Genomic DNA, 25,044 nt, shown 5'->3' with positions numbered 1-25,044 from the left:
ATCTGAAAAATTGTAAAAATATAGACATAAGTTTTAAAGTCTCATTTGTCTGGGGACTGGGAGTTCAGGGGCAGCTAACCCAGGGCCCCCTCACTTCCGAGAGAGCTCCCGGGTCCCGCACAGCGCGACACCAGAACGGAGGCTCCCTCCCAGCTGCATCCACTCACGGGTGGTTCTCGGACCCAAGGAAGTGGAAAACACACGTCCCCACAAAAACGTACACCCAAATGTTCACGGCAGCACTACTTACAAAAACCGAGAAGTGGAAACAACCCAAGCGTCTATCAACTAATGAATGGATCAACAAAACGTGGTGTACCCACGTGAGAGAATATTATTTGGCTACCAAAAGAAATGAAGCACTGATACAGGCTATGATGCATAAATCTTGAAAAGACCGTGCTGAGTGAAAGAAGCCAGACACCAAGGACAACGTGCTATATAATTCTATTAACCAGAATGTCCCAAATGGTAGAATCCACAGAGATAAAAGGTTGATCGGTGGCTGCCAGGGCCGTGAGGGGGGTCATGGGGAGTGACTGCTAACGGCACGTGGTTTCTTTTTGGAGTGATGAAAATGTTCTAAAATTAGATAGAGGTATGGTTGCACTATCATAAAAATAGACTTAAAACCGCTAAACTGTACACTTAAAGTGGTAATTTTATGGTATGTGAATTATATCTCAATAAAGGTTACAAAAACAGCCCTGGCTGGTACAGCTCAGTGGACTGAGTGCCAGCCTGTGAACCAGGGGGTCGCCAGATCGATTCCCCGTCAGGGCACATGCCTGGGTTGTGGGCTGGGTCCCCAGTTGTGTGCACAAGAGAGGCAACCACACGTTGCTGTTTCTCTCCCTTTCTTTCTCGCTCCCTTCCCCTCTCTAAAATACATAAAATCTTATTTTTTAAAAAGTTACAAAAATAAAACATATATCTAGAAAAATTATGGCATTTCTCAAAAGAATTTTTTCAATCAGTTATCAAGCATCTTGGAAGAGAAAGAAGCATATAATCCTCATTATACATTGGTTTCCGTGCAAAATATTTTAAGCTGAAGAAGACTTCTAAAGGGAGAAGCTTCCATCACCTGAAAAATTCAGTAACTTCCTGGTGATGTCAACTGAACAAGCTTGACTGTCTCAGGACTCCTACCAGATGATGCTGACAGCCACGGTGGGCATCTCCTTCAGAGAAAACAGCCCCCACTTAGCGCACTTAAACAGTCGGCAATGACGCAGAGCTTCTGCTCTTTCCCTTTTCCAGAGTTGCTCAGTGTGTGTAGGAAGCGTTAACTCACTGGTAGGTGAGCCACATCAAAAGCTTTCTGGAAGTCAGCAGGCTATAAATCATAAATAAATATATTACCCGTGAGTGTGCACATTACGCTTCCTGGAGGCCCCCAGGATCAATACTCACTCCCTGCCAAGGCCCAGGGGCCTCCCGCAGCAGAGCTGACATCCCACCTCGGCCCTCCATCCTCCTCCTCCTCCTGCTATTCCCTTTCCTCCCTGTTTCCTCCTCAGAGTCGCTTTCCTTTGTTCTCCCCTGGGGTTTGCTGCCTGGCTCCCTCCTCCTCCTCAGTGATCATCTTTGCTCCCTGTGCACAACGTTCTGCACGTTCCCTCCTCAAACTCCCATCACCGAACACTGATAGGGTGATTGCGGTCTCAGTCTTTATGTTCACAGAACTTTGCAACTTATTACGGCTTGACACAGAGATAAAGAATTGAAGATCTGGTACTGAATAAGGCTCTCTTTGTTTTTGAGTGAACAGCTTGTAGCTGCTCCTGAAAAGTTAACATATTCTTAAAAACTCTTCTCTGTATTTGAAGGGATTGAGAAGCCACGCTTAAAAGAACTGAGGTCCCCAGAGTGCAGCCTTACACAGACGGGTACGTGTTGGCTCCCAGGGGCTGTGTATTCATAATGTGTACGATGGGGAGTTGGGGTGCAGAGAAGTTAAAGCTGCTCTAAGAAGTTCTAGTATTTGTTTCAAACTTTCAGTACCTCTAAGATATATTCAAATCAAAACGTCTTTCCAAGCAGCTCTTCATCTAGCCAGGATGAGTATCTTTAGCATCATTTCAGAAACCCAAAGAAAACTAGAATAAAAATAGATGAGCCTCTGGTCAGAGTTCTCTTCCATCCCACCCACAGATTCCATTCTTGGCTGAAGCACGAAGCCTGCGTTCCCTCCAGCAAAGCCACTCAGGTCAGTGGGCAGGAGACAGAGCACCCCACCGGCCCAGGAATATCCTTCCTCGGTCTGCACCTTCTCTCATTTGTTCAAGGGGGGAGTTCTGTTCATATATGACTAGTTTTAACTTCTGGAAGCTGTGCTGCGGTGCGATAGTGAAAGAGAAACCCAGAGCTTAAAAAGATGCCATCCTTCCTGGCCCTAAATAAGTTAGTCTGTACACTAGAATGGACCAGTCGGCAGCCAAAAATGCACACCAGGATGCATTTAATTCCAGTGTTGTTCTCTGATAGAAATACATCAGACAAAAGTATAGGTTATGTTTTCTAAAATAACATACATGCTCACATTTACAGACTGGCACCCACTCATAAAGTGGCTAATCTTGGTTGAGACTCCCTTACCTTCCTTGAGGAAATGGTCTGTCTTGCTGGACCTCAGCCACTGCAGCTACCCAATAAGTGGGAGAGCATGTTCCCAGACTGAGGACCAGGAGCCCCTTGTTCTGCTGGCAACAGTGGGGGGAACGCAAACATCACAGGCTTGGAGTTTTCTTTGTAAAGGAAAAGGCTCAGGGGCATAGATGAGTTTCTAAATTTAAACCTCCATCCCCAGAGATACCCTTCTATCTGCAGATTCAGTTTCATCTTCTGAAAACAGGGTCTTGGACAGGATTCTGCGGGGCAGCCAGGATATTGGCTGCATCCCTAGTTGTGTTTTTCATTTTCTACTTTGCCTTGAGACACACACTGTGTATCATTCTCCCAGAACAGACACCGTGTGGAGATGAAGCACAACGGCATTCCTTCAGCGCTGTCTGCTCTTCAAGGACAGGCTGTTGTTGTCAAGTTAAGCATTGGGAAACTTGCAGAATGTATACAAAACATACCCACTGATTGCAACTATGCAACAAAGCATTTACCTGTGATGACAAAAATTGGACATGTATTGTGCGCTATTTCAACAAATCAAGTTGGTGAACTGTTAACACACAGTGCTACAATAATACTGCTAAGGGGTGTCCCCTTAACCAATCTGCTGTGGTCACCCTGCTACTGGAATGTCCACACCTTCTGCCGCCACCATTTGAGTTGTGGACTTACCAAGAATCCCATTGCACTGGTGCCTCACCTCTATATGGCAATTGTAATAGCCAGTGAAATCACATCATTTAAGTAGATATTAGGCAAACTGATAAAATAAGAGGAAGGACCAGGAAAAAACCCCACGGAATTATCTTTTGCAGGCTGGGCCCCTTGTGGTACAGGCTTCCCTGGCCAGGTGAGTGTTCTGGGAACCATCTGTACCAGTCAGTGTACCCGCTGGTAAGAGGCTGTGTGTGGGTTTTTTTAAAGGCAGCCATTTCTATGAAAATGAAGTCAAAAGCTTTGGAAAGACTCTATGAAGGTAAGTTGCTTTTAAAAATAATGTTAGATGTGCATAAGACAACTCTAAATGATTTTTTAAATAAAACTGATTCTGCACTCAGGTTGCATCGAAGATGTCTCTAAAAGCTCACTTTAAAGAAACTAAAAGGAGGAAGGTAGAGAAGAAACTATGGGGAGAATTCATGCGAAAGACAAGGAAGGGGGATATTAATCATTGTATTTCTAAAACTGAGAGTAAGACCTTGACTCTATCAAAGCACATTTATGTAAGTTTAACTTAAGTGTCAAAAGAACATGTGAAACATTTTCATCAGAAAAGAGGCCTTCTACAATGTAACATTAAGAAACACTCCATTCTTCCACCCTTGAAAATCACCTAAAATCTATCTGCTGCAATAGGACAATGGTCAGGTAAGGAAGGACGCCGGTCACCTGGCTCGATCCACAAAGTGCGCACCAGTTCTGAGGCTCGCCCTGTCTCTGCCCGCCTGCTGGACACCATCCCCTCTTCTAGATGATTCTCAGTGACTTCAAGTTCAATGTCACGGAAATCAAACATTTTGCTTTCTCGACACTGTTACCCTCCTGTGTTCCTTTATCTCTTTCACTGGTGAGTCTTTTCAACCCACCCCAGAACTTTCTACCCAAAAACCTCAGGTGCGTTGTGTTGGAATCTGCCCTTCCTCTGTGCCCTCTGTATCATGTTTTTCCTTCATAACATTCCCACTGGTGCTTCCCAACTTCACATCCTCTATTAAAACTCTGATATGGACACCTCACCATGACCATTGCTAGAACAGCCTTTGAACAGGATCCCCTACCTCCAGTCACTCCCTTCTCCATGCAGATGAATCCTGGTGCCTCTGCTCAAACACCTCGTCTTAGCCTGATATCTAAGGCCTGCTCTAACCTGCCTTAAATCTCAGTTTATCCACCAGTCTTTTCCAAGCAGCTTCTATTCTAACCAAACTGAAAACAGTGCTCTCCTCCCTATCTAACCCATATTTCCTCACCTATGCCCCGTCCATTTGTAATGCCCTTTTTAAAATATACATTTCCGGTGGTTAAACTTCTATCCATTCTTAGGGACCATCTCAAATGCCATAATCTGCCCTAGAAGCCTTTTCTGATCTCCCACCTAGAAGTTATCTCTGCCTCTCAGAGTTTGTTCAACTGATGTATTTGACTATTTTCTGTGAGTAAATAGCATTTCCTACCATGTTCTGTGACTAGTTACCTCCTGGTTTCAACTGAGTTTCACAAAGTGTGTTTGATTAGAGTAATTCCAGAAAGAAGCTGAACAAAAAGTTTGAAAATGCTGCTTATTAGGGTCCCCACCTCAGTGTGGATGGAGAAAAATGAATGTGTGTGACAACTGTCATGAAGGAAGAATTGACAGGAGGCCATGTGGGGTAAGACAGAGAGTGGTCTAGAATGACTGGGATTTCTGACTCGAACAACTAGGGGATGTCACTCACTGAGAACGCAAGAGGAGGAGGTGGGGGTGCCAGTTCCCAATCATGTTTGGTTTGCAACCATTGAATTTAATGTCTTAGTGGAGATGAGCAATAAGAAGATAGAAGGCCAAATCCGTGGCTCCCAGTTCTCAACTCCCTTGAATTCCCCATGGGTTCTGACATGGTTTGGTCCAACCTTTCTCCCTGAAACCCTCCTCCTGCCCTAGATGACTGTCCTCTCTCCAACCTGCTTCTCAAGCTGCAAGTTCTGTCACTGATGCTTTTCCTTCCTCTGCCTCCAAAAAATACCTAAATGTGGCTCTCTCAGACCCCTCTTCTCTTCTTGCTCTACCCTCTCCTTTTGGTGGCCTTGTCCATTCCCTGCATCTTGATGAGAACAGCAGCAAAAATAATTTTGCCTCAGTCCTAACTATTCTATTTTCTACTAGAGACTCCCACCTAGATGCTTTGAGGTCACCTTGAATGCAGCACGTGCAAAATGGAATATACCCCCAAACGTTTCCTGCTGCCCCACTTCCTCTTCTAATGGGTCCTGCATCTTTCCTTATTTCTACTGCCCCTGCCTTTGTTCCCAAACTGCTTCTCACCTGAGTACCCTTTTTCCAGTCCCCCTTCTTTTGGATCCTCTCTGAGCAGTGCAGCCTGTATAATCTTTCTAAATCATACCTCTGACTTTGTCACTCCCTTATTTAAAAAAATATTCAGTGGTTTTCTGTTGGAAAACCCAACTTTTCAGATATTATACAACTTTGTTGTAATATCAGTCCATCTTATTTTCCCTCAGATCTCCTAGATATACTTTGCGCCCTCTCCAAACAAATCAAATTGCTATTTCCCAAATGCATCCTCCACTTTTGCATCTCCATACCTCCCCTCCTGCCATTCTCTCTTTATCTTTAACTTTTGGCATTTTAATAATGATGTGTCTTGGAGAGGGCCTCTTCATATCCATCTTTTTGGGACTCTCTGTGCTTCCTGGACTTGCATGTCTACTGCCTTTACCAAATTAAGGAAGTTTTCTTTCATTATTTTTTCAGATAAGTTTTCAATGTCTTGCTCTTTCTCTTCTCCTTCTGGCACCCCTATGATTCAAATATTGGTACATTTGAAGTTGTCCCAGAGGCTCCTTAGCCCATCCTTCATTTTTTGGATTCTTTTTTTCTTCTTGCTTTTCTGATTGAACATTTCCTACCAGCCAAATAAGAAAGGGCTTGGTGTTAGATTTCATGTGACTTAAAAATATATGCAATTTAATGACATTTCTTGTGCACCTAATGTTATGGTTGCAAATTTATACGTATGTATAATTACTGCTATGAAGTCAATAAATTTCTTATGACCTCGACCAAAGTTCTCAATCAAAAACCCAGTTTTTTGTGACTCCTCAACTTTTACATATATCCCTTTGCAAAGCTCTCCGGTTTCAGGTAAGCACTGAGGCCTGTGTCTTTGGGTCACTGTGATGTTGGTATGTCAGTGCAAATATGACCACACCTCCTGAGCTCCAAAGTTTGCATCTTTTAGGAGAGGGGAAGAAACCACAGCTACCTCCTATCCTATGGCTGGTGGGGAGGAGTGTGGAGTCGCCTTGCCTCATGAGCTGTGGGCATCATTTAGATCACTGTCCTCATGATGCAACTGTGACCCTGGGAACTGTCTCGTATTGAGGAATAGGGTTGGTTCAGTACAACCCATGTGGTGACATGGAACCGGCGTTACAGTATTGTGAAAATGGAAGTGAAAAGAAAAGTCACATTGGGAAAATCACCCCAAAGGGTCATGGAAGATGAAGGGAATGGGGCCAAATCACACATGTTGCACAAGCACTGGTCCAACGTGGACCTGTTACCATCCCCAGGGACCGCCACAAACAAAAAGGTGGAACTGGCAAGAAGCAATGCACTTTTGGCTCCTTGCCACGCCTTTCTTGCTTTCTTTTCCCTTCTTACTGCTTTTTTTTTAAATAAATTGATTTTAGAGAGAGAGGAAGGGAGAGAAAGAGAGAGAAAGATTGGTTTGTTGTTCCACTTATTTATGGAAGGTTGCATTCATTGGTTGATTTCTGTATGCACCCTGACTGGGGGTCAAGCCTGCAACCTTGGCGTATTGGGACAATATTCTAACCTACTGAGCTACCCTACCAGGGCTCCCTTCTCACTGCTTTTTCAAGACAGTTTTCCTATTTAAAACAAGTTGTTTGCATTCTGGTATTTTTAAAAAGCACATGCACAGCATTTTAATCAAGTAGACACATTTGGCATGGCACATTCAGTATGGGCAGTGAGGAATGGTAAAGCAAGATATGAGTAGAAAATAGAGCACTATTCACAGAACTTGGAGTTCTCGTCTGGGTTCCACCACTAAGTTGCTGTGTGACATGGGGCAAGTCACTTCACATCTCTGAGCCCCTGTTTTCTCAACTATAAATAAGGTATTGAACTTGGTCATCTCTAAGACTTCTCTAGTTAATGCTCTAGTGACCATGGGTGGTCAAGGACTGGACAGACAAGCTATGTGTGAGGGTTTAAAAAAGAATAACAGGAACAACTGATCAAATCTGCCAGGATTTTCTTAAGCTCTAGCAGAATCTTCTTCTACATCTGTTCCAAGAAAGAAACAGGAAGGGAAATATAATACCTTCAATTCCAAATTGTCAGTTTTAGCAGGAATTATTTCCTCTCACCCATTCTACCTCCTTTTTAACCGCCAATAACTTAGAAAAGAGGTAAAGAGTCAGAGGCAGAAAGCCATCTCCGTTAGCTGTGAGTACCTGGCCCCCACCCTCAGGTCTGCCTTTATTTTGCATAAACCATGGGACTCTTTTCTGGGGTTTCCTGGACAGTTAGAAAACTGTCTATGTGAGTGATAGGGCCTTTCCTCTCAGCACTTTGTCTATAGAAAATAGAGAAGGATTAACTAATTTTGCTGCTCCTACAGTCCTCAGCGTGGACAGCAAGCCGCAGCCTGGTGGGGCTAGACTAGCCCACATGATGGAGGCCAGGTTCTCAGGATCCCAGACGCCATCATTCACCCTGGCTTGCCCCATGAATCAGCCCACCTTCTGCCCTCCTACAACCCTACCCTCACCTGCTGTTCCACACCCTGACTCCCGTCTCCCTGAGCCTGTGCCAATATAACTCACCCCTTTCTGCTTGACTGGTGAAGCAGTCTCAGTGTTAGTAAGAGGGTACTCAGGGTATTCCTTCTCCTCTCTGTTAACAATGAAGTGTTAAAAATTATTTCCTTCAGGAAACTGTCCTGAATCTGTTTTCTAACCACAAGAAATCCTAAAAGAAGCAGATTAAAAACCAGTGGAAAAGGAGACCTAGGGTCTCAAAATCTCAGACAGCATTTTGTTTGAACTTCTAATTTTAAATCTGAGAAAATGAGGACCAGAGAAGTAAAGCAACTTGCTCAAGAACACAGAGCTATCTAATGTGAGAACGGTGACTCTAACCCAGATCTCGTCACTCCTAAACCTGTGCTGTTCTGCTGAAAAGATACTTGGGGCAGACAAAACATTGCAACTCTGCGGACCAAGTCCAATCTAGACAATAGACAATGCTAATCTATTGGCTCAGTATTGAGATGTGGTATTAGACACTGAAGAATAGACAGTATGAGTACACTGTGAGATTTACAAAGGAAGCAAAGAAAACACCTCAACACACATTCATATGTGCGTAAAAAGCTGAGGAGCCCAATACCCAAGAGTTTGTCTATGTGGGCAAACTCATGGCAATAAATGTTCTGGGGGGGCTGCTATGGATTGAATTACATTACCCAGAAAGGCAGGTTGAAGTCTTAACCCCCAGAACCTAAGAATGTGACCTTATTAAGAGGTAGAGTCTTTGCAGATGTAATCAAGTTAAGATGTAGTCACACTGAATTAATATGGGCCCTAATCCAGTGACCAGTGTCCTCAGAAGAAGAGGGAAATTTGAACATGGACACACACACAGGAGAGAAAGCCATGACGACAGAGACAGAGATTAGTCATGCGTCTACCAGCCGAGGAAGGCCGAGGGCTGCTGGCACCCACCTGAAGTTACAAGAGGCAGAAAAATCCTCCCCTAGAGCCTTCAGAGAGAGCATGGCCCTGCAAATAGCTTGATATCAGAGTTCTAGTCTCCAGAATTGCAAGAGAAGAAATAACCACTGTCGTAAGCCACCCAGTTTGTGGTGTCTGTTACAGCAGCCCTAGGAAACTCATACAGTCTGAGCAAGTGGTTGGGCTGGGCTGGGATGAAACGAGGAGACCGAAATCATGCACGTGAATGCAACACAGCAGGCTCTCTGGGCTGTCCTGTCATAAAGCTGTCCTGTACAGCATGGTCCTGCGTGTGCACTGCTCCATTCGCCAACTCCCAGGGCTGCCTGGAAGATGAGCAGTCAGGGGAGACAAAGCTGGACTTGAATCCCGTCTGCTACTTACGTGCTGAAGTGCAGGGTAGATAACAGACTTTTGGGGGTCTCAATGTCTTCATGTGGAGAACACAGCCTCCCTCAGAGGGTTAGTGTGAGAATTACTCTGTCTACCTATAGCAGCAGCTCGGTCGGGGTAAATTTCTCTGTCGCTGCTTTATTTAGTCTTTGAACTACATCACAGGCAATTTGGGGGCTGGGATGGGAAAGTTTAAATACTTCCCATGCAGAGAAAGGAGCTGAGAGTCATTCCATGCTGGTGCTGGGGGTGCCTTCCAGGCCGTGCAGATGAGCTTCTCACTTTAGAGACAAGCACACCCGTCACGCTGTGTGTTTTCCACACTCACCGCAGTGTGGGGCACCTGGGAGACCTCCCAGTGGATGTTCGTTGGTGGATGAAGTGACTGGGGAAGACCTCATAAAGAAACAAGCCTTAATCTTATGGTAAAAATAAACCATTTGGCATTACTGAATAGACCTCACCCACCTCACGACTTTGCTCAGGCCTAGCTGTCCGTTTCTGGCCTAGTATGTATCACAGAATGATTAGCTAGCCCACCTTCCCTGAGACCTTCAGGGGGTTCAAAGCCTGAGCTTAAATGAAAATTGCTCAAAAATAGGTGTTCGGGATTCATGAAGGGTCTTCAGCTGTGTAATTGCTTCTACGTCATAAGACCAAAAGAAGAGTCATTGTAAAATAGCATATTTAACTCAAAGTCAGTGCTAGTCGGAGTAGATGACAAACACAGTTGCTGTGGTGAAGATAAAACAAGCAAGAAAATAACATGAACTATGCCATTTTAAGTCCCCAAAATATAACACCCACCACTGCCTTCCTGACTCCCCTTGCTGTACAGCTCTCCTAACACTTCCCACATGGGGCATATTAAACTGGCTCGCTTATTCGGTCAGGGTCGTGTTGGCTCACTGGAGTGCACGTTCCATCAGGGCTCAGACCTGGTCTCTTTTATTCACTTATGCATCCCCAGGGCCTGAACAGCTCTTATCACATGATCAGCTCATAATACATATTTGTTGAACAAATGAGTGAATGAATGAACGAGTAAGTTCAGGCAGGGAGGGGAGCAGTCGTATGATGTGGGTAAGGAAGTAGAATATGCAGCTGCCTTTTGCCCACAAAGTTTCGCCCCTATGCTCTGCCCGCCCCACCCCTCCCCACCATCAAGGACATCTGTCTCCCTTCTCCGCCCCGATTCCACCATCACCAAGTAACCTTTGGTTTCAGTCTTCCTGTGTGTGCTTTTCTATATAGGATCGCAATTTTGGTTCTTCTTTTTGTCCACTGTAAATTATTGGGTTGGCATTTCAGTTTTTAAAAAATTGGTTCCCATCTCAAAAAAGTCTGAGGAAGAGAATCTCAACCAGGATGAAAACCTGTGGTGAAAGAGCAAAGAACGGCATGGGAGGGGCCCGGGTTCTAGATCCAACCGTCCTCTGGGCTCCCGTGTGGCGTTAGAAAAATCATTTGTCTGGGCTTCAGTTTCCCCACAGAGGCACTGAACTTGATCACTTCTGAGACCCTTCCATCTTTCAAAGTTAGGATTCTATGAGAAGAAGTGTCAAAGGAGGCTCCTCCATGTATTTTGACGTCCCGACAGAGGTGTTAACTGTTATCTTGTGTCACTAACAGCAAAATGGTGCGGCTCACTTGGGTCCTGGGTCAGCACTGTTCCTGGGGTCAGTTATCACCACCGGGAACAGACGGCTGGGATTCTCATTACACATGTAAAATGCCAGTGGCGGTGCTCCCCAGGGATGGTGGGGATCACAGAGCAACCCTCTTCCCATTTGAAACGGTGCAGGTGTGTGGGTGTGGGGCAGCGGAAGGCGGTACAAGAGGAAGGAGATGAGCAGCAGAAGGCAGAGGATGTCTAGGTGATGGGAAGGCAGGCGCCGAGACCACAGGTATGGAGAGTCGCTCATTTTTCTGTTAGGACCTAGCAGACACTGAAGCCTCACCTGTTAGGACCTAGCAGACACTGAAGCCTCACCTGTTAGGACCTAGCAGACACTGAAGCCTCACCTGTTAGGACCTAGCAGACACTGAAGCCTCACCTGTTAGGACCTAGCAGACACTGAAGCCTCACCTGTTAGGACCTAGCAGACACTGAAGCCTCACCTGTTAGGACCTAGCAGACACTGAAGCCTCACCTGTTAGGACCTAGCAGACACTGAAGCCTCACCTGTTAGGACCTAGTAGACACTGAAGCCTGACCAATGAGAATGTGCCCATGAACTTTTTTTAGTAGATAAATGAAACAGTTTCCACTGTGAGCCATGTCACTGTGGTGGAGGGCAAGAGCTGAGTGTCCCATAAATGTATCTTCCTTAGAGAAGGAAGAACATTTAGTTCTCCATTTGCCAAGGCTGCTCCAAGCCTACTCTCTTTGTAACCCTTCCAATGTTCATTATTGGTCTTCCTAGAGATCTTGATTGCCTGTCTGTAATACAGTTATGGGGTCAGCTCTCAAATTTACACCTTCAGATGAGACTTCTCACTTGACAGTTAGTCTTATGTGACAACTTACAAATGAGTCCCACTTAGATATCATTACTTTAAATGTAACGTGTCAAGAGCAAACAACACGAGTCTCCCCAATCCACTCAGTTTCTATCACTGGCATCACTAATACTGTTCTGAGGCTTAAGGTTGAAGGTACTTTGTTACTCTTTACAGCCTCCTTCATCAGTAGTCACCCACAACTTCCACAAACAGCACTAACAAGCTCACCCACTGTGGCCTCAGTGTTGTCTGTTCTGCCATTTGTATTATGACCTGACATGACTGCTCCATCCCCCCACACTGAGCCTTCTCAGAGTCTCCCTCGTTCATCTCCTTTCTTGCACCTCCACCTTCATCCCTGTCTTCATTCTTCTTGCCTAAATTTCCAGAACATCTCTCTTACTGGCCTTCCAATCTCTAATGTTTCCCTGCTTCAATCCATCTCAAAGAAATCCACAAACTGATCTTTTTTTAAAGATTTTATTTATTTATTTGTCAAGAGGGGGAGAGAAATGTTGATGTGCCAGAGGTACATCAATTGGTTGCCTCTCCCACGACCCCAGCTGGGGACCTGGCCAGCAACCCAGGCCTGTGCCCTGACAGGGACTGAAACTGGTGACTCTTCGGTCCACAGGCTGGCACTCAGCCCACCGAGCCACACCAGCCACAGCTGGTTGATCTTTCTGAAACCACTTTCATCAAGTCACAGTTTGCCAATCAGTGTTTAAAAACTCCTCAGAAGCATTTAAGAGCTTCCTGTCAACCGCTCCCACCCCCCCAACACCTATCCATGGCTTTATTCAACTGGTATTTGTTTGAGCACCGACTATGAACCAGCCACTCTCTCTCTGCTGCTCCCCAGGACTCCCCCTTCTCTTCAGTTAAGCCCAGCTAATGCGATGCTCACCTGCAGCCACCACGGTAATATCTGCCTTTTGGGCTGTGCTCAACCCCTTGCCCTGCCTGGAGCCTTTTTGTTTCTGCCAATCCATTTTTGTTCTCTCTTCTAAGACGCACCTTTGCCTAAGGGTTTCTAGTGTGAATGAATGCCAGACTGCAACCTTTCCCTGTTTCTGAATTTCTAGATATCTATTGCTAAGGATATTTCTTTCATTATTTCACATGCATTCATTGGTCTCAACATACCAATTGACATGTGAGCTCCAGAAGGGCAGGGACCAAATCTTCTTTTCTTCGTTTACCTGGAACTGGAATGGGCAAGACCAGATGCAAAGCCAGCAAGGACCTTGATTTTGCACACAGCTCACAGACAAGGCCTACTCGTCACATTATAGGCAATAAAGGCACGAAAGAGGTCAGGCTAGCTCCTCATACAAGGTTACAGACTTGACCATGATTTAAGAAATGTTTGTTAAATGCTGAATTAACATTTTTAAATAATTCAAGTTCCTTACACACCATGTATTCCTCTAGCACAGAAATACAATGGCCGGTATTACCTACCAGGTCTCAGTCACTAATCAGATTTGAAATTCTTGACCCTTCCTGGCCAGAATGCTAGGTCCAGGGTGAACTGGAAGGCCCCAACTCAGCTGTCCTTATGAGAAGTTGCCCTGCAAGTTGGCACCAGTTCATGCCCTTGAACCAAAGTTGTCCGACCCCAGTACAAGCCCAGTTCAGGTATTTGCAGAACCTGAAAGCCCAGCTCCCTTCCTTTCCTCGGTCCAGCTGCACAGTGTCTTATCCAAAGCCAGTCCACAGTCAAGTGATGCGCAGCCCGTGCGGAGAAGCGGAGAAGCCGCCCCGTTCCCCAGCAGTTCTTAGGAGTGCAGAGAAGGGAATAGAAATGGACTTACCTTCACATAGTAGTTCATGCCCATCCCCAACAGGTGCTGCAGAAAGCGCCTGTCCTGCCTGCTCCCCGGGGTTGGCGCCCCAGGGCCCGGAAGGGGGCAGGCATCAGGAGTTACTGCGGTTGCCCTGTGCCTCACCACGTCCTGCTGCAGCGGGGGTGCAGACCCCGACCTATTTAGACTGGTTTCGGGGGAAGCCGGGCTGCTGGGAGCCAGATCTTGGCTTTCCTGGAGCTTCAGGCGCGGTACCTCTTTGGTACCCAAGCAAAAGTTTTTCAGACTCAGCAAGGTGGCTGGGTTGGCTAGCTTCATACTGGCCATTCGAGGGATCAAGGTGCACAGTGGGGTGGGGCTCTCCTGGGACGCCAAGGTGGCATCTTCAGCCGGCAAGGGAGGTGTCAGGGCGGGGTAGGGAGGCTGCGGTGAGCCCTTGCTTCCGACCGAGCCTCCGGGACTGCCTTCGTCCAAGGACGTGATGGACTCGTTCCGAAAACGGCTGTACTTGGCCCTGTGCAGCATCCCTGGGTGCCCGAAGAGTCCTACATACAGCACGAGTCCTGCCAAGCTGTCCTGACCGCGTTCTCGCATAGCCTTGGCAGTGTTGAAACAGGATGCTGTTGCATAAATCCTCTCGTAGTCTGCTAGATAAACGGTCCAGAGAACAAATGACTCGGCGCCCCGTGCTACTCTCGGAGGCCACCTCTCCAGCGCGGCTCCCGAGCCCTTCCGGATGACAGCCGGGAGGGAAAACGCCTCCCCAGCTTTCAGTCCCTCCCCGGCCCGGGCGGCAGCACCCGGGGTTCTCGCCTCGGATTCCTTGCTAGGAAAGCCTGTGTCCAGGCTCTTGGAGGCGGGGATCACTCCAGGCCAACTCTTAGGCACAGAACCGGCCGAGCACGGGCCGGCCGGTCCCGCAGCATCGCCAGCGGCGTGGGATCCAGCAGCATTATTTAGCGCCCCCCACCTCCAGCCACCCCTCTGCGCACAGGAACTTTCAAACCTGCTCCCTCCGGTTCCCACAGGGCGGGGCAATGACTGGCCTATTAACCCTTTATTTGTTCCAACGATTGTTCATTAAAAAAAAAAAAAATAGAAAAGATGTAAAGGAGCCAAAGGGCCTTCTGCCTGAGTTCGTTGATTCTGATGGCTGCCTTCTCTTGAAAGATTTCGCCCTGCATCCCGTCCGGGCCACAAGCCAGGAATACTAGTGACCGGAGCTGCTCGGCATTATTTCAAGGACTTGCGATAGCTCCGTGTTCCGGACCCCCTCCCAGCCCGCCCGCCCGGGCTCAGAGCGCCCCTCCCTCCTGCACAGTCTCGGAGCCTCTGTCGGCAGCGGGAGCGCACGGGCCGCAGAAGGCTGAGATGTGCGGGATGATACGCAGTGTTGAAATTTTTATGAATGAACTTTGCTGAATGAATTTCTGTCTGTGTGTGCAAGCTAATAAATCTGTGAATGAAGCTGAGAATAGCTGTAATTGACTGATGGACTCAGGGGTGCTTGGTTTTTATCCAATCAGGCAGCAGCATGGTGACTCATGCACCATAAATACACTAAGCTAGTAGCCAGGAGAAAATAAAGCGGGAGAGAGAGGAGGGAGAGATTCCGTTTTGTGATATCCGATGAAGGGGTTAAAAGGAAAGGCGAACATTTACTATCAATCATCAGTCGGCTGGGCAGCAGCAGGTTAAAAGGTCTATTTCCTTCTTTGCGGACATGGCCAGGAAAGCCAAGCAGAAGAGCTAAAAATCAGATCCATTGTTCTACAGATATTAGGACATATGGCACATAACTCCGGTGGGAAGCCAGTGATGCATTTTTCTTAGAAACATAGTTCCTTTTTTATTGATTGCTGGTTTCATCTCCCATCTGGTGCAACTTCCTGTACCTATCAGATGCCTTCTGGAGACGCGATGACAACTGCAAGAGGCTCAGCACACAGGAAGCCAGGAAGGGAGCCAGGAGGGGGAAACGCAGGTTCTTTCAGGAATGGAGAAGAGGAAACTGCTGAGATGCCGGGAGGATGTGGAAATCACTTACCGGAAGAAACCAGAAAAATCTCTGCTGAAGGTTACATTTCGGGGTGGGCCAAGGCTCTTGCACTCTCAACTGTTCATTGAAAAACTGGCCGCCACAGGAATCAGGGGTGCTGCCTTCATTGTCTCATTGCCCATAAGGCTCCAGTCGGCTCCTGTGTATTCATGACATTCGTGGCCTGAGCTCCTTTGGGATCCAAACACAGGTTCTGGATTAAGTGGTTGCTCGAGACCGGCCAAAGAGGCATCCCCTCTGGCTTCCTGCTCCCCCACAGAAATAACATGCCCCTTCACATCTTGTCTGCCAAACCTGTTAGGATGCGTTTTCCCTTGGGCAGGCCCTTTTGCATCGTCAGAAACCTTGCCTTCATGCAATTCTTGCTGACCTCCTCTCCCGGCCCCAAACAGCCTCCCCCTGGCAAAGCTGAGGGGTGTAGTTAAATCAGCTGTAAGTCACATCCTTGGGGCTAAACAGACAGGCTCTGGGCAAGACTGTGAAGTAATCTTCCTCTTTTTCATTTGTCCCCTTCTCTCTCCTCCCCTCCCATGGACTCATTCCTTGCTATCACAAACCCCACACTCTGCTTCTTGAGAAAGTTACTTTACCACTCTGTGCCCGAATGCCCTCGGGTGTTAGGAGTAGCTCTCTACGGGACATGTTATGAGGGTTCACGAGTTCATTCTAATTCCGGTAAAGCACATGGCACCATGCTCCAGATTGTGCCTGGCTCATAAGTACCCATCAGGCAGTGTAAAGGAAGGCCATTTGAACAAGGGCCACCTGCCCCTGAAGCTGGTACTCTTACCCCCTACAGCCTATGTACACCTGTCTAGGCTATTAAGAGAGAAGTCTGCATAAATTAGAAGCCAAGATCGTCAACACTGTCCAAAAAAGAAAAAAAAATTTGTAACAATTCTGTGGGCCTGGAACAATAGAAGTCCACCTGGCTGGTGTAAATCTTTGCTGAGGTCTTTATGGCTAGAGGGGGGGATGCCCAAGGGAGCCAGGTGCCCAGGTGTGCACCTCACCAGCCACACTCCAGGGGCTCAGACCAGCCCACATTCCTCAGGTGAAGTAAGCCCTAGGAGGGTTGGTGCCGAGGGGGACAGGTGGGGCCAGACAAGGTAAGAAGCAGCCACGGCCACCTCGGGCTGCTGCTGTCCCTGGGAACCCTGGAGACCTTGGCTCTCCTAGGCAGCTCTTCCAGGGCCTTTTCTGAGGGTGAGAGAACCCAGAGCTGCAACTGGGGAGCAGGGGAACAGCCTCAAGGCCAAGCCAGCAGGGCGGCTCTCAGCACAAAGGCAGGGGCTAAAGCACTGCCCCCGCAGTCCAGGGAAAGGCTTCTTCGCTGGGTGGGTTTTTACTCCAGGTAGGTGGGTGGGCAAAGCAGAAGGTTCTCTTTTTTCCAGGGCATTAGAATACCTTTTTCAAATAGTAATGATGAAAATAACGTTAATAAAAGCCACTATTAATGGAGTGCGAGTCAGTTCACCTGTGTTAAAAAAAATCAACCAAATAATCTGCAGATCTAATTGATTTTATTAAATGATTTGGGCAGCATTCCAAGCAGCAACTAGAAAGGTCTCCCACGAGTTTTACAAAACAGAGGGTCTTTCTGGGACCCAGGGGGAGGCAAGGGATCTATCAGCCAGAAAGAAAAGAAAGGATTGTTTGGGGGTGGGGACCTATTTTCTTGGAGGAAATGGAAGGGGAAGGATTTTTATTATGTAGGTTGCCCCTTCTTTCTGTGGGGGATGGAGAGGGCCAGAGAGACAGGTTTTCACACTAGGGCTTGGCCAGAAAATTCTGTACCGGTTGATTAAGATTCTGTTTCTGGGAAAGGTTGAAATTGCAACTAGATCAGGTATGAAATCTAGGTTTGGTATCATGGGCTTTTAACATGAGTGTTGCTATTTGAGTCCTGTGGAGGTTTTATTCTTTAACACCTGCATTCTTGTTTCAAAATCATTATAATAATTTTTAGAGGCTGGGACTGTTTTCATCATGGCCTTACACATGTGGAAAGAGACTCAGAGTGAGTTCAGTGACCTGGCCCAGGGCCCCTGGAGGCTGAACGATGATGCTGGGGCCCCTCCAGCCGCTCCGCCCGGCTGCAAAGCCTGTGCTGTAACCGCTGTGCTCTGCTCCCTCCCAGGCCACCAAAGAGCTCAAGTCCAGGTCCCAGGACTGTCCTCTCCACACTGCAGGAGAGACCACAATCGAGGTTCTGAGTTCACAGAAAGCTACCGGGTCTACTGGCTTGTCTCAGCCCCACAGCCAGTCAGGGGCAGGTCTAGGGCAGAATCAAGCACTGACTCACTCCAACCGCATATCCTGCCCACTGGGATACCAGCCAGCGCTTGCAAGAACCTAACTCACACTCCGGCTAACTGTTAGTGCTTGCTGTTTCTCAGAATCCTTGGAGATCATATCTATACCATTCACCCTAAATACCTCACAGGACTGCCAGGAGTAAAAGCATGAATAATTGATAAGAAAAGCATTATTGTCATTAAACCATCAGAGCCCCATTAACCCCTCACATCACTTCCCTGGAAAGCAAGGCTCTCTTCAACCACCGCGGTATATGCCTCCTTTGCTTCCAGACATCCCCGCTCCAAGGGCACCTGCTATGGGCCAAAATGCCAATTTTTAAGGACCAGCCAGCTGTGACCGGGCTTCCTGGAAGGGACAGGCAGCTTCGAGGAAGAGCTGGGTCAGGCTGGGACACAGCACAATAGTATTAGCCGGGTCCCACCAGGATTTCTTAGAGGAGTTGGGGAGAGGGGGACCAGGGCAGAAATGCCTGCCCAGCTTTGGAAGCTAACCCAAGGTGGGATTTGGGGTGGAGGGAGGGTGTGCTAGGGAGCGTAGGGAGGTGGAAACAGAACAAGACAGAAATAGCGCTGGGGAAATGTAGGCCAATGGCTACTTTGGAACAAAAATGGAGCAGGTGGTAACAGAGTGCCTTAGCACCAGACACCGAATACCATTTCTATCACAAAGCAGAGCTACTCCTGAGGATGAGTCCAACAGCCCATCAGTGAGGGAGGAAAACACTGTGGAAGCTCTGTTTCAGAAAAAAAAAAATCCACAGGATAATATTTATATGAAGCTCTTATCAGAGACCAAAATAGCATTTTGAGGATGGGGGAGTGACAGGCGTGGAGGGGGTGAGCCTCCGAGAGGCAGAGCCGCGCATCGCAGCAGCGGAGGCAGGTCCGTGTACCCAGAGCTGCCACTGAAGCAACACCTCCTCTTGCCTCCCGACCGAAATGTTTACAGTTGTTTCAGTCTCCACCTCTGCAGGTAAACAGCTCTCTGATGGCTGCTGTTGGCCCTAACTGGCTCCCTGGAACCAGGACCAGCTAGAAACAGGTGTTTTCCCATCTGAGAAAATAAGATAATGTCCTGGGAAGTGCTATATATAGAGTTAGACACCATGCAGGTAAAGAGTAGATGCGTCACTTAGGGCCGGGTGCAGTTGCAATAACATAAAAACCCAAAAGAACAGTGATTTAAACAAAAAATTTACTTTCCCTGGAAGTGGGAAGTCTAGGCATAGTATCAGCTCTTAGCCATCCTTAAAGTATTTCTCTTCTCATAATCCAAAAGGGCTGATGGAGCTCCAGCCATTTAAGCTGCATTCCAGGCAGCAGAATGGATGAAAGGACATAGAAGGACATGCCTACTCTCTTTAAAGCAACATCCTGGGAAACCCAATAGAATGTTTCCAGTGACAACGCATTGGCCAGAACTTAGTCATATGGCTGCACCAAGCTGTAGGAGAAAACAAAGTGTTCATCTGAGAGTGGAGCTTTTCGTCTGAGTGCATGGCTGCCTGCCGCACACAAACCAGAGTCTGTTACTAGGGAAGGAGCGGGGAATGGACACTGTGGGGGACAACAGTATCTCTGCTGTCATATTATTTTCAGAAGACCATCTGCCCAGATGGACTGTAACACTAGGAGAGGATATTGCTTATCAGCCTTCTGGCTATGATCAAGTGTAGTAAAGGTAGCACAGGATAAAAATGTTCTTGGTCAGCGTGGCCCATTCTCCTCTTTTATTATACACACATACATACACACACATGAAGCTCAAAAATGACCCATGGAGCCCTGGCTGGTGTGGCCCAGTGGACTGAGTGCCAGCCTACAAACCAAGAGGTTGTGGGTTTGATTCCTTGTCTGGGTATATGCTTGGGTTGCCAGCCAAGTCCCCTGTTAGGACGTGTGATAGGCAGCCAATTGACATACCTCTTGAGCATCGATGTTTCTCTCCCTCTCTTTCTCCCTCCCTTCCCCTCTCTCTAAAAATAAATAAATAAATAAATAAATAAATAAATAAATAAATAAATATTTTAAATGACCCATGGAAAAACAGGTCCTCTGCATGAGACTGGTGGGGGTCTCTAGGCCTCTGAGAAGTGGCCAGGGCTTCCCAGGCCAGCATCAGGCAGTGACAGGAAGTGCATCCAGGCCACCGCTGATGGCAGTCTGAGAGGTTCGTGGGCTTGGGGTAGCTCACAGGAAGGAGTGAGTGGGTGCTGGACATGGGGTCAGGGTACAGTCAGCAGGAGGCATCTGACTCAGGAGCAGGATCCAATTCTAATTGCGGACTGGCAAGAGAAAAAGGCAGAGGCCGGGCCCTGGACCAATTTAAACTCTATGAGTTGGCTAACCCAAACTTCATTTCCAACCCTTCTTTTCCCTTTGCCCACCTGTACCAGGAAAAACTAAACACTTAACATCTCGGGCTTCCTTGCAACTGCAGGGGGAAGGAAAATGTGAGAGGGAAGACAGAAACTGAGGAAAGAATCCTTACACACACACACAAAAAAAAACAGGGTTCGATAGTTTTGAACACTCTCAGACTGTCTATATTTCAAAAGATGCTAAAATTAAGATTTGCTGTCAGGAATCCGTGCTCTACAGGAAAAGCCAAGGGCACGACACCTCTGAAAGATCAGGAGTTCGGAGTACAAAATCACTGTGAAAGGCTCTTAGATGCAGCCTGTGACTCACAAATACTCTCCATCGCACCAGACAGCTTAAGGCCTGTTCTCTCAGCCGTAGCGGCAAAACCCAAAAATAGAGGTGGGATTATGTCTCAAAGACCTGGGAATGAGACGCTTGTCTAATGAAGTAAATCCCCATGACATAAATGAGGGACACACCAGGTTCTTGAGAACGTCCTGCCCTCAGAAACAGTGCCCAGGGGACAGAGCCACAGGTCCAAAGGATTTATTCCAAGACCTTGAGACCTAGTGGGGCCTCTTTTTTTTTTGCTCTCAATTTTTTTCCCGTTTGAACTGGAACACCTCTAACTGTTAGCCTATGCCTGCCCCACTGTTATACTTTGTGAGCGGATGGTTTGTTCCCTCAGTTCACGGGTCCCCAGAATGGCTCCTTCCCAGAGCTTCACCCACACCTGATACAGACGATGGATTTGGGTCTTTTGAACTGGTGAGATTTCGGACTCCAAGTTGATGCTAACAGGTTGAGACGTTGGGGACCTGGGCATGAGGTGAATGTATTTTAGCATGTGGGACAGATGTGAACTTCCATGGCCTGAGGATGGACTTACCTAAAGGAAATTAAATATTAAATTTGTGTGGTTTAATCTACTCAGTTTGTGGTTTTATTTGCGTTTGTTTTTGGCAGCCATAGAAATGAATACAGATACTTTGTACTGAGTGGGAGGGGGAAGAATTTCTGCACCCTGAGATAAATAAGCCTCAGTAACAACCAAATAAATAAGTAAATATATAAACGGGGAGAAGGCTTGTCCAAGCCTCTAACTCCGGCCCCCCAAATACATGATATCTGAAGCCTGTCTTGTAACTTGCGGCCTCCCCAAGCAGACGGCTTTGCAGGCTGTGGGGCGCAGCGGGGGGCCGGCCCCGCACCCGGATCCTCAGGGCGAGTGCTGCCGCTCCTTCCCCACGAACAGACTAACCACAGACCCAGCGATCCTGCCTTTCTCCCTTTCGACAGCATTGTGTTTTATATTTTGCACACCAGTTTTCCTAAAGTTTGGGTTCCCTGCAGAACCTCCTTATACAGCAAACAATTTTTCTATTCAAAATGTATCTCTGAATCTTCCTTTCACACTATCGGCACCATCCGGGCGATGACTTCACCTCTCAAAGTCACGGTCTCTCTTCAACTGCTCAAAAGTGATAATAGTATTACCTGATACGTGGCGTTACCATAAGGACTAAATGGGTGTGTGGCACACAGTAGGCCATCATATGAGATAGTCATTATTATTGTATTAGAACAGAGGCCCAAAGGAGGAGCAGAACCAAATAATAGTGAGGCTGAATGGATATTGAGCCCATACATTCTAATCTAGAACTCTTAAAATCTTCTCTAAATTAGTCTTGGCTGGTGTGGCTCAGTGGATTGAGTGCCGGCCTGCAAACCAAAGGGTCACTGGTTCAATTCCCAGTCAGGACACATGCCTGGGTTGCAGGCCAGATCCCCAGTTGGTGGGGTGTGAGAGGCAAACACACATTGATATTTTTCTCCCTCTCTTTCTCCTTCCCTTCCCTTCTGTCTAAAAATAAATAAGTAAAACCTTTTTTTTTAATTTTCCTAAGTTGTGCTTTAGAGATAGATATGGAAGTATTGAGTGAAGCAGTCATGTGAGTATTGAAATTTACTTTACAATGATATGGCAGGGGAGAAAAAGTGGCGGAGGTGGGGCACAAATGAAGCGAGCGGGATCAGCCGTGTGTTGGTAATGGTGGAAGCTGGGCGATGGATACATGGGAACGAGCGGCACTCTACGTTTGCAGAGCCTGGAGTAATGTTGCTCCTACGGGGAGAGCACAAAGTCCCTGCAGAAAGCAGGCCTAGGGAAGGGCACAAAATTGGGAAGACAAAACATCCCATACTCTCTGCTCTGGTGGGGCTTGTCAGGGAAGGGCAGGACATGAGCAGTGGGAAGTGTAGGCCAGGTCGTGTGTGCTTGTCAGGACTGCAGGGTTGATGCTAGGAGGTGTTTCCAGTCTGATGTTCCACTCTTGAAACAGGCATTTAATAAATTTGCTGCCCTGGCTGGTGAGGCTCAGTGGATGGAGCACCGGCCTATGAACCAAAGGGTCACTGGTTCAATTCCCAGTCAGGGCACACGCCTAGGTTGTGGGGCAGGTCCCTGGTTGGGAGTGTGTGAGAGGCAACCGGTCAATGCATCTCTTACATACTGATGTCTCTCTGCCTCTCTTTCTCCCTCCCTTCCCATCTCTCTAAAAATAAAATCTTACAATCTTTAAAAAATAAAAATTAAAACAAGGGAATTTGCTTTGTCTTCCTGAGCCTCCATTTCTACAAGGTGAAATGAGTGTAAGGACCGTATATCCTTTGCCATAGTCTTGGACAGTTGGCCATTTGTGGCTCTGTAAAGCCATGGCCTGCTCACTGCTCTGTGGCTGTTCGGGGCAGTGGCAGACACTGTAACTGAAGAGGGGGCCTTCGGGTGAACCACACCATTGTTCTATAGACAGCGACATAGTGGAGAGGTTTCCTAATGCATGTTTTTCTTCAACGATCATACACATGTCCATAAATTATATTAATAACCAATGCGCTACTAAACCTCAGTTTTCTTGCTAGCCCAGACTCAGAGTTCCAGATTCCAGCTTCTTCAAGACCATCTTCAAAGTCAACAGGGCGAAACTACAGCCTTCCTATCTCGATGGCCAGCAGTGCTTCCAGTCCATCCCTCTGTCATCCCGGCTCCTCCCTCTGTCTGTGCCCCACGTCCCGTCACCAAGTCAGTTCATTTCCTCTTTGAACTGTCTTTTGACATTACACTGAATTTTCCATCTACAAAACTTCACATACGGTTGAGCCCTGGTCATCTTTCCCTGAGACTCTCCCTCCGTCCAATACACTCTTACCTGAATTATCTTTCTTTCTAATTCAAACAAATGCTTGCATCGGTTCCTAGGTTAAAATCTCTTATGACTACTATGATTCACAGGGTCAAATTCCAAATTCCAAATTCACCATGGCTGACCCCAACCAGCTTTTCAGCCTCTTCTTCCAATCATTATTCCTTAGAAGTCCTACTTCTAGTAAGCCATGCTACTGGCTGATATTAAGGGACGAAGAAATTACACGACAAAATGAAGGTATTCTGGGGCAACTGTCTTGAGAATTTTGGTTAATCCCTCCACCCCTTGCACCCTCTCCCTCCTCATCTTCTTCCGATTTCAAATATTGCATTTTCCAACTTCTCAAAACCTGTTCAGATTGTTCACGCACACTGAAGGAGACGACTGATAACGTCTCACGCTGGTATTGGCGGTGACCACCTTTAAATAGGTTTTATTCAGCTCATCAAAGAGGGAATGAACCAGCCGTAGGGTAAAGCTGGTGCAGGTGGCATTTTACAGGCTACCAGGAGAGGCATTATAAAGTAACTTTGCCAAGTTAGAGATGAAACCGTAATCTTTGTGGTTATTATTTCTACCAGACAAAAAGTATTTGCCTCTATTCCAGACAAGCTCTACCAGGTAACATGTAACTTCACGCCTGAGTTTTTAAGTAACAGTAAAAAGTAAAATAAAGGCACTACCTTTTTCTGGGGTCATTAAATAATTCTTGACTGACCCTGTAAAACAAGGCTTCAGTATAAAATTTAAAAGACCTATGGTCTGTCTTCTTACTTCATTTCTGACTTTTTAATGATGTTTTTCAAACACATCAACGGATGAGATAAAACTAGAGGAAGTTCAGGAATCAATTAGTAGATAGATGAGAATAGACCGAGATTTGAATATATGCTCTTCCCTTTAACATCACCAGTAACAATAGCTTTGCCGGTAAAGCAAACTGAAACTAGGGAGGAATCGCTCTGAAAGGTGAATACCCTCTTACGAGTTCAATGATTGTTAGATCAGCGATAAAACTTGAGCCCCTGGGTAATACTCTGGCAACCCAGGTTTAGCCAAGACTTTGAAAAGTAACTGTTCCCTAGAAGAACCACACAGGCAACTCGAGTACACAGACACAGTCTGGACGGGGGACTCCCGGTTCTGGAGAAGACAGGCTCGACTTTAAGTCCTAATTCGACCCCTTCTCAGCTGGCAGCCTGGAACTCTCCCCTTATAGGCAAGTAGGCGATCACGGGGTCGAACCTGGTCGGGAAAGGTTCCCGAACGTCGAT

At 47.0% G+C, this 25,044-nt stretch overlaps 1 protein-coding gene across 2 annotated transcripts in view; it reads right to left on the bottom strand.

The window, feature by feature from the left end:
• The window catches only part of SHC4 (SHC adaptor protein 4), a 104,141-nt gene extending 89,328 nt beyond the window's left edge, over window positions 1-14,813 (bottom strand). The window contains exon 1 of one of the 2 annotated variants that reach the window (XM_037156484.2): window positions 13,830-14,813. In XM_037156484.2, the coding sequence (XP_037012379.2) occupies window positions 13,830-14,414 (585 nt within the window). In that variant the 5' untranslated portion in view covers window positions 14,415-14,813. The remainder of the gene's footprint in view (window positions 1-13,829) is intronic. The other variant, XM_053670121.1, reaches the window with a different exon arrangement.
• Between the last annotated feature and the right edge of the window lie 10,231 nt (window positions 14,814-25,044).

The sequence above is a fragment of the Artibeus jamaicensis genome, unplaced genomic scaffold (genome assembly GCF_021234435.1).
Source record: "Artibeus jamaicensis isolate MK-2021 breed Jamaican fruit bat unplaced genomic scaffold, CSHL_Jam_final contig_548, whole genome shotgun sequence".
Taxonomy (NCBI): domain Eukaryota; kingdom Metazoa; phylum Chordata; class Mammalia; order Chiroptera; family Phyllostomidae; genus Artibeus; species Artibeus jamaicensis.
Note: the sequence above shows the minus strand (reverse complement) of the source record. Positions and strands in the feature narration are given on the sequence as shown.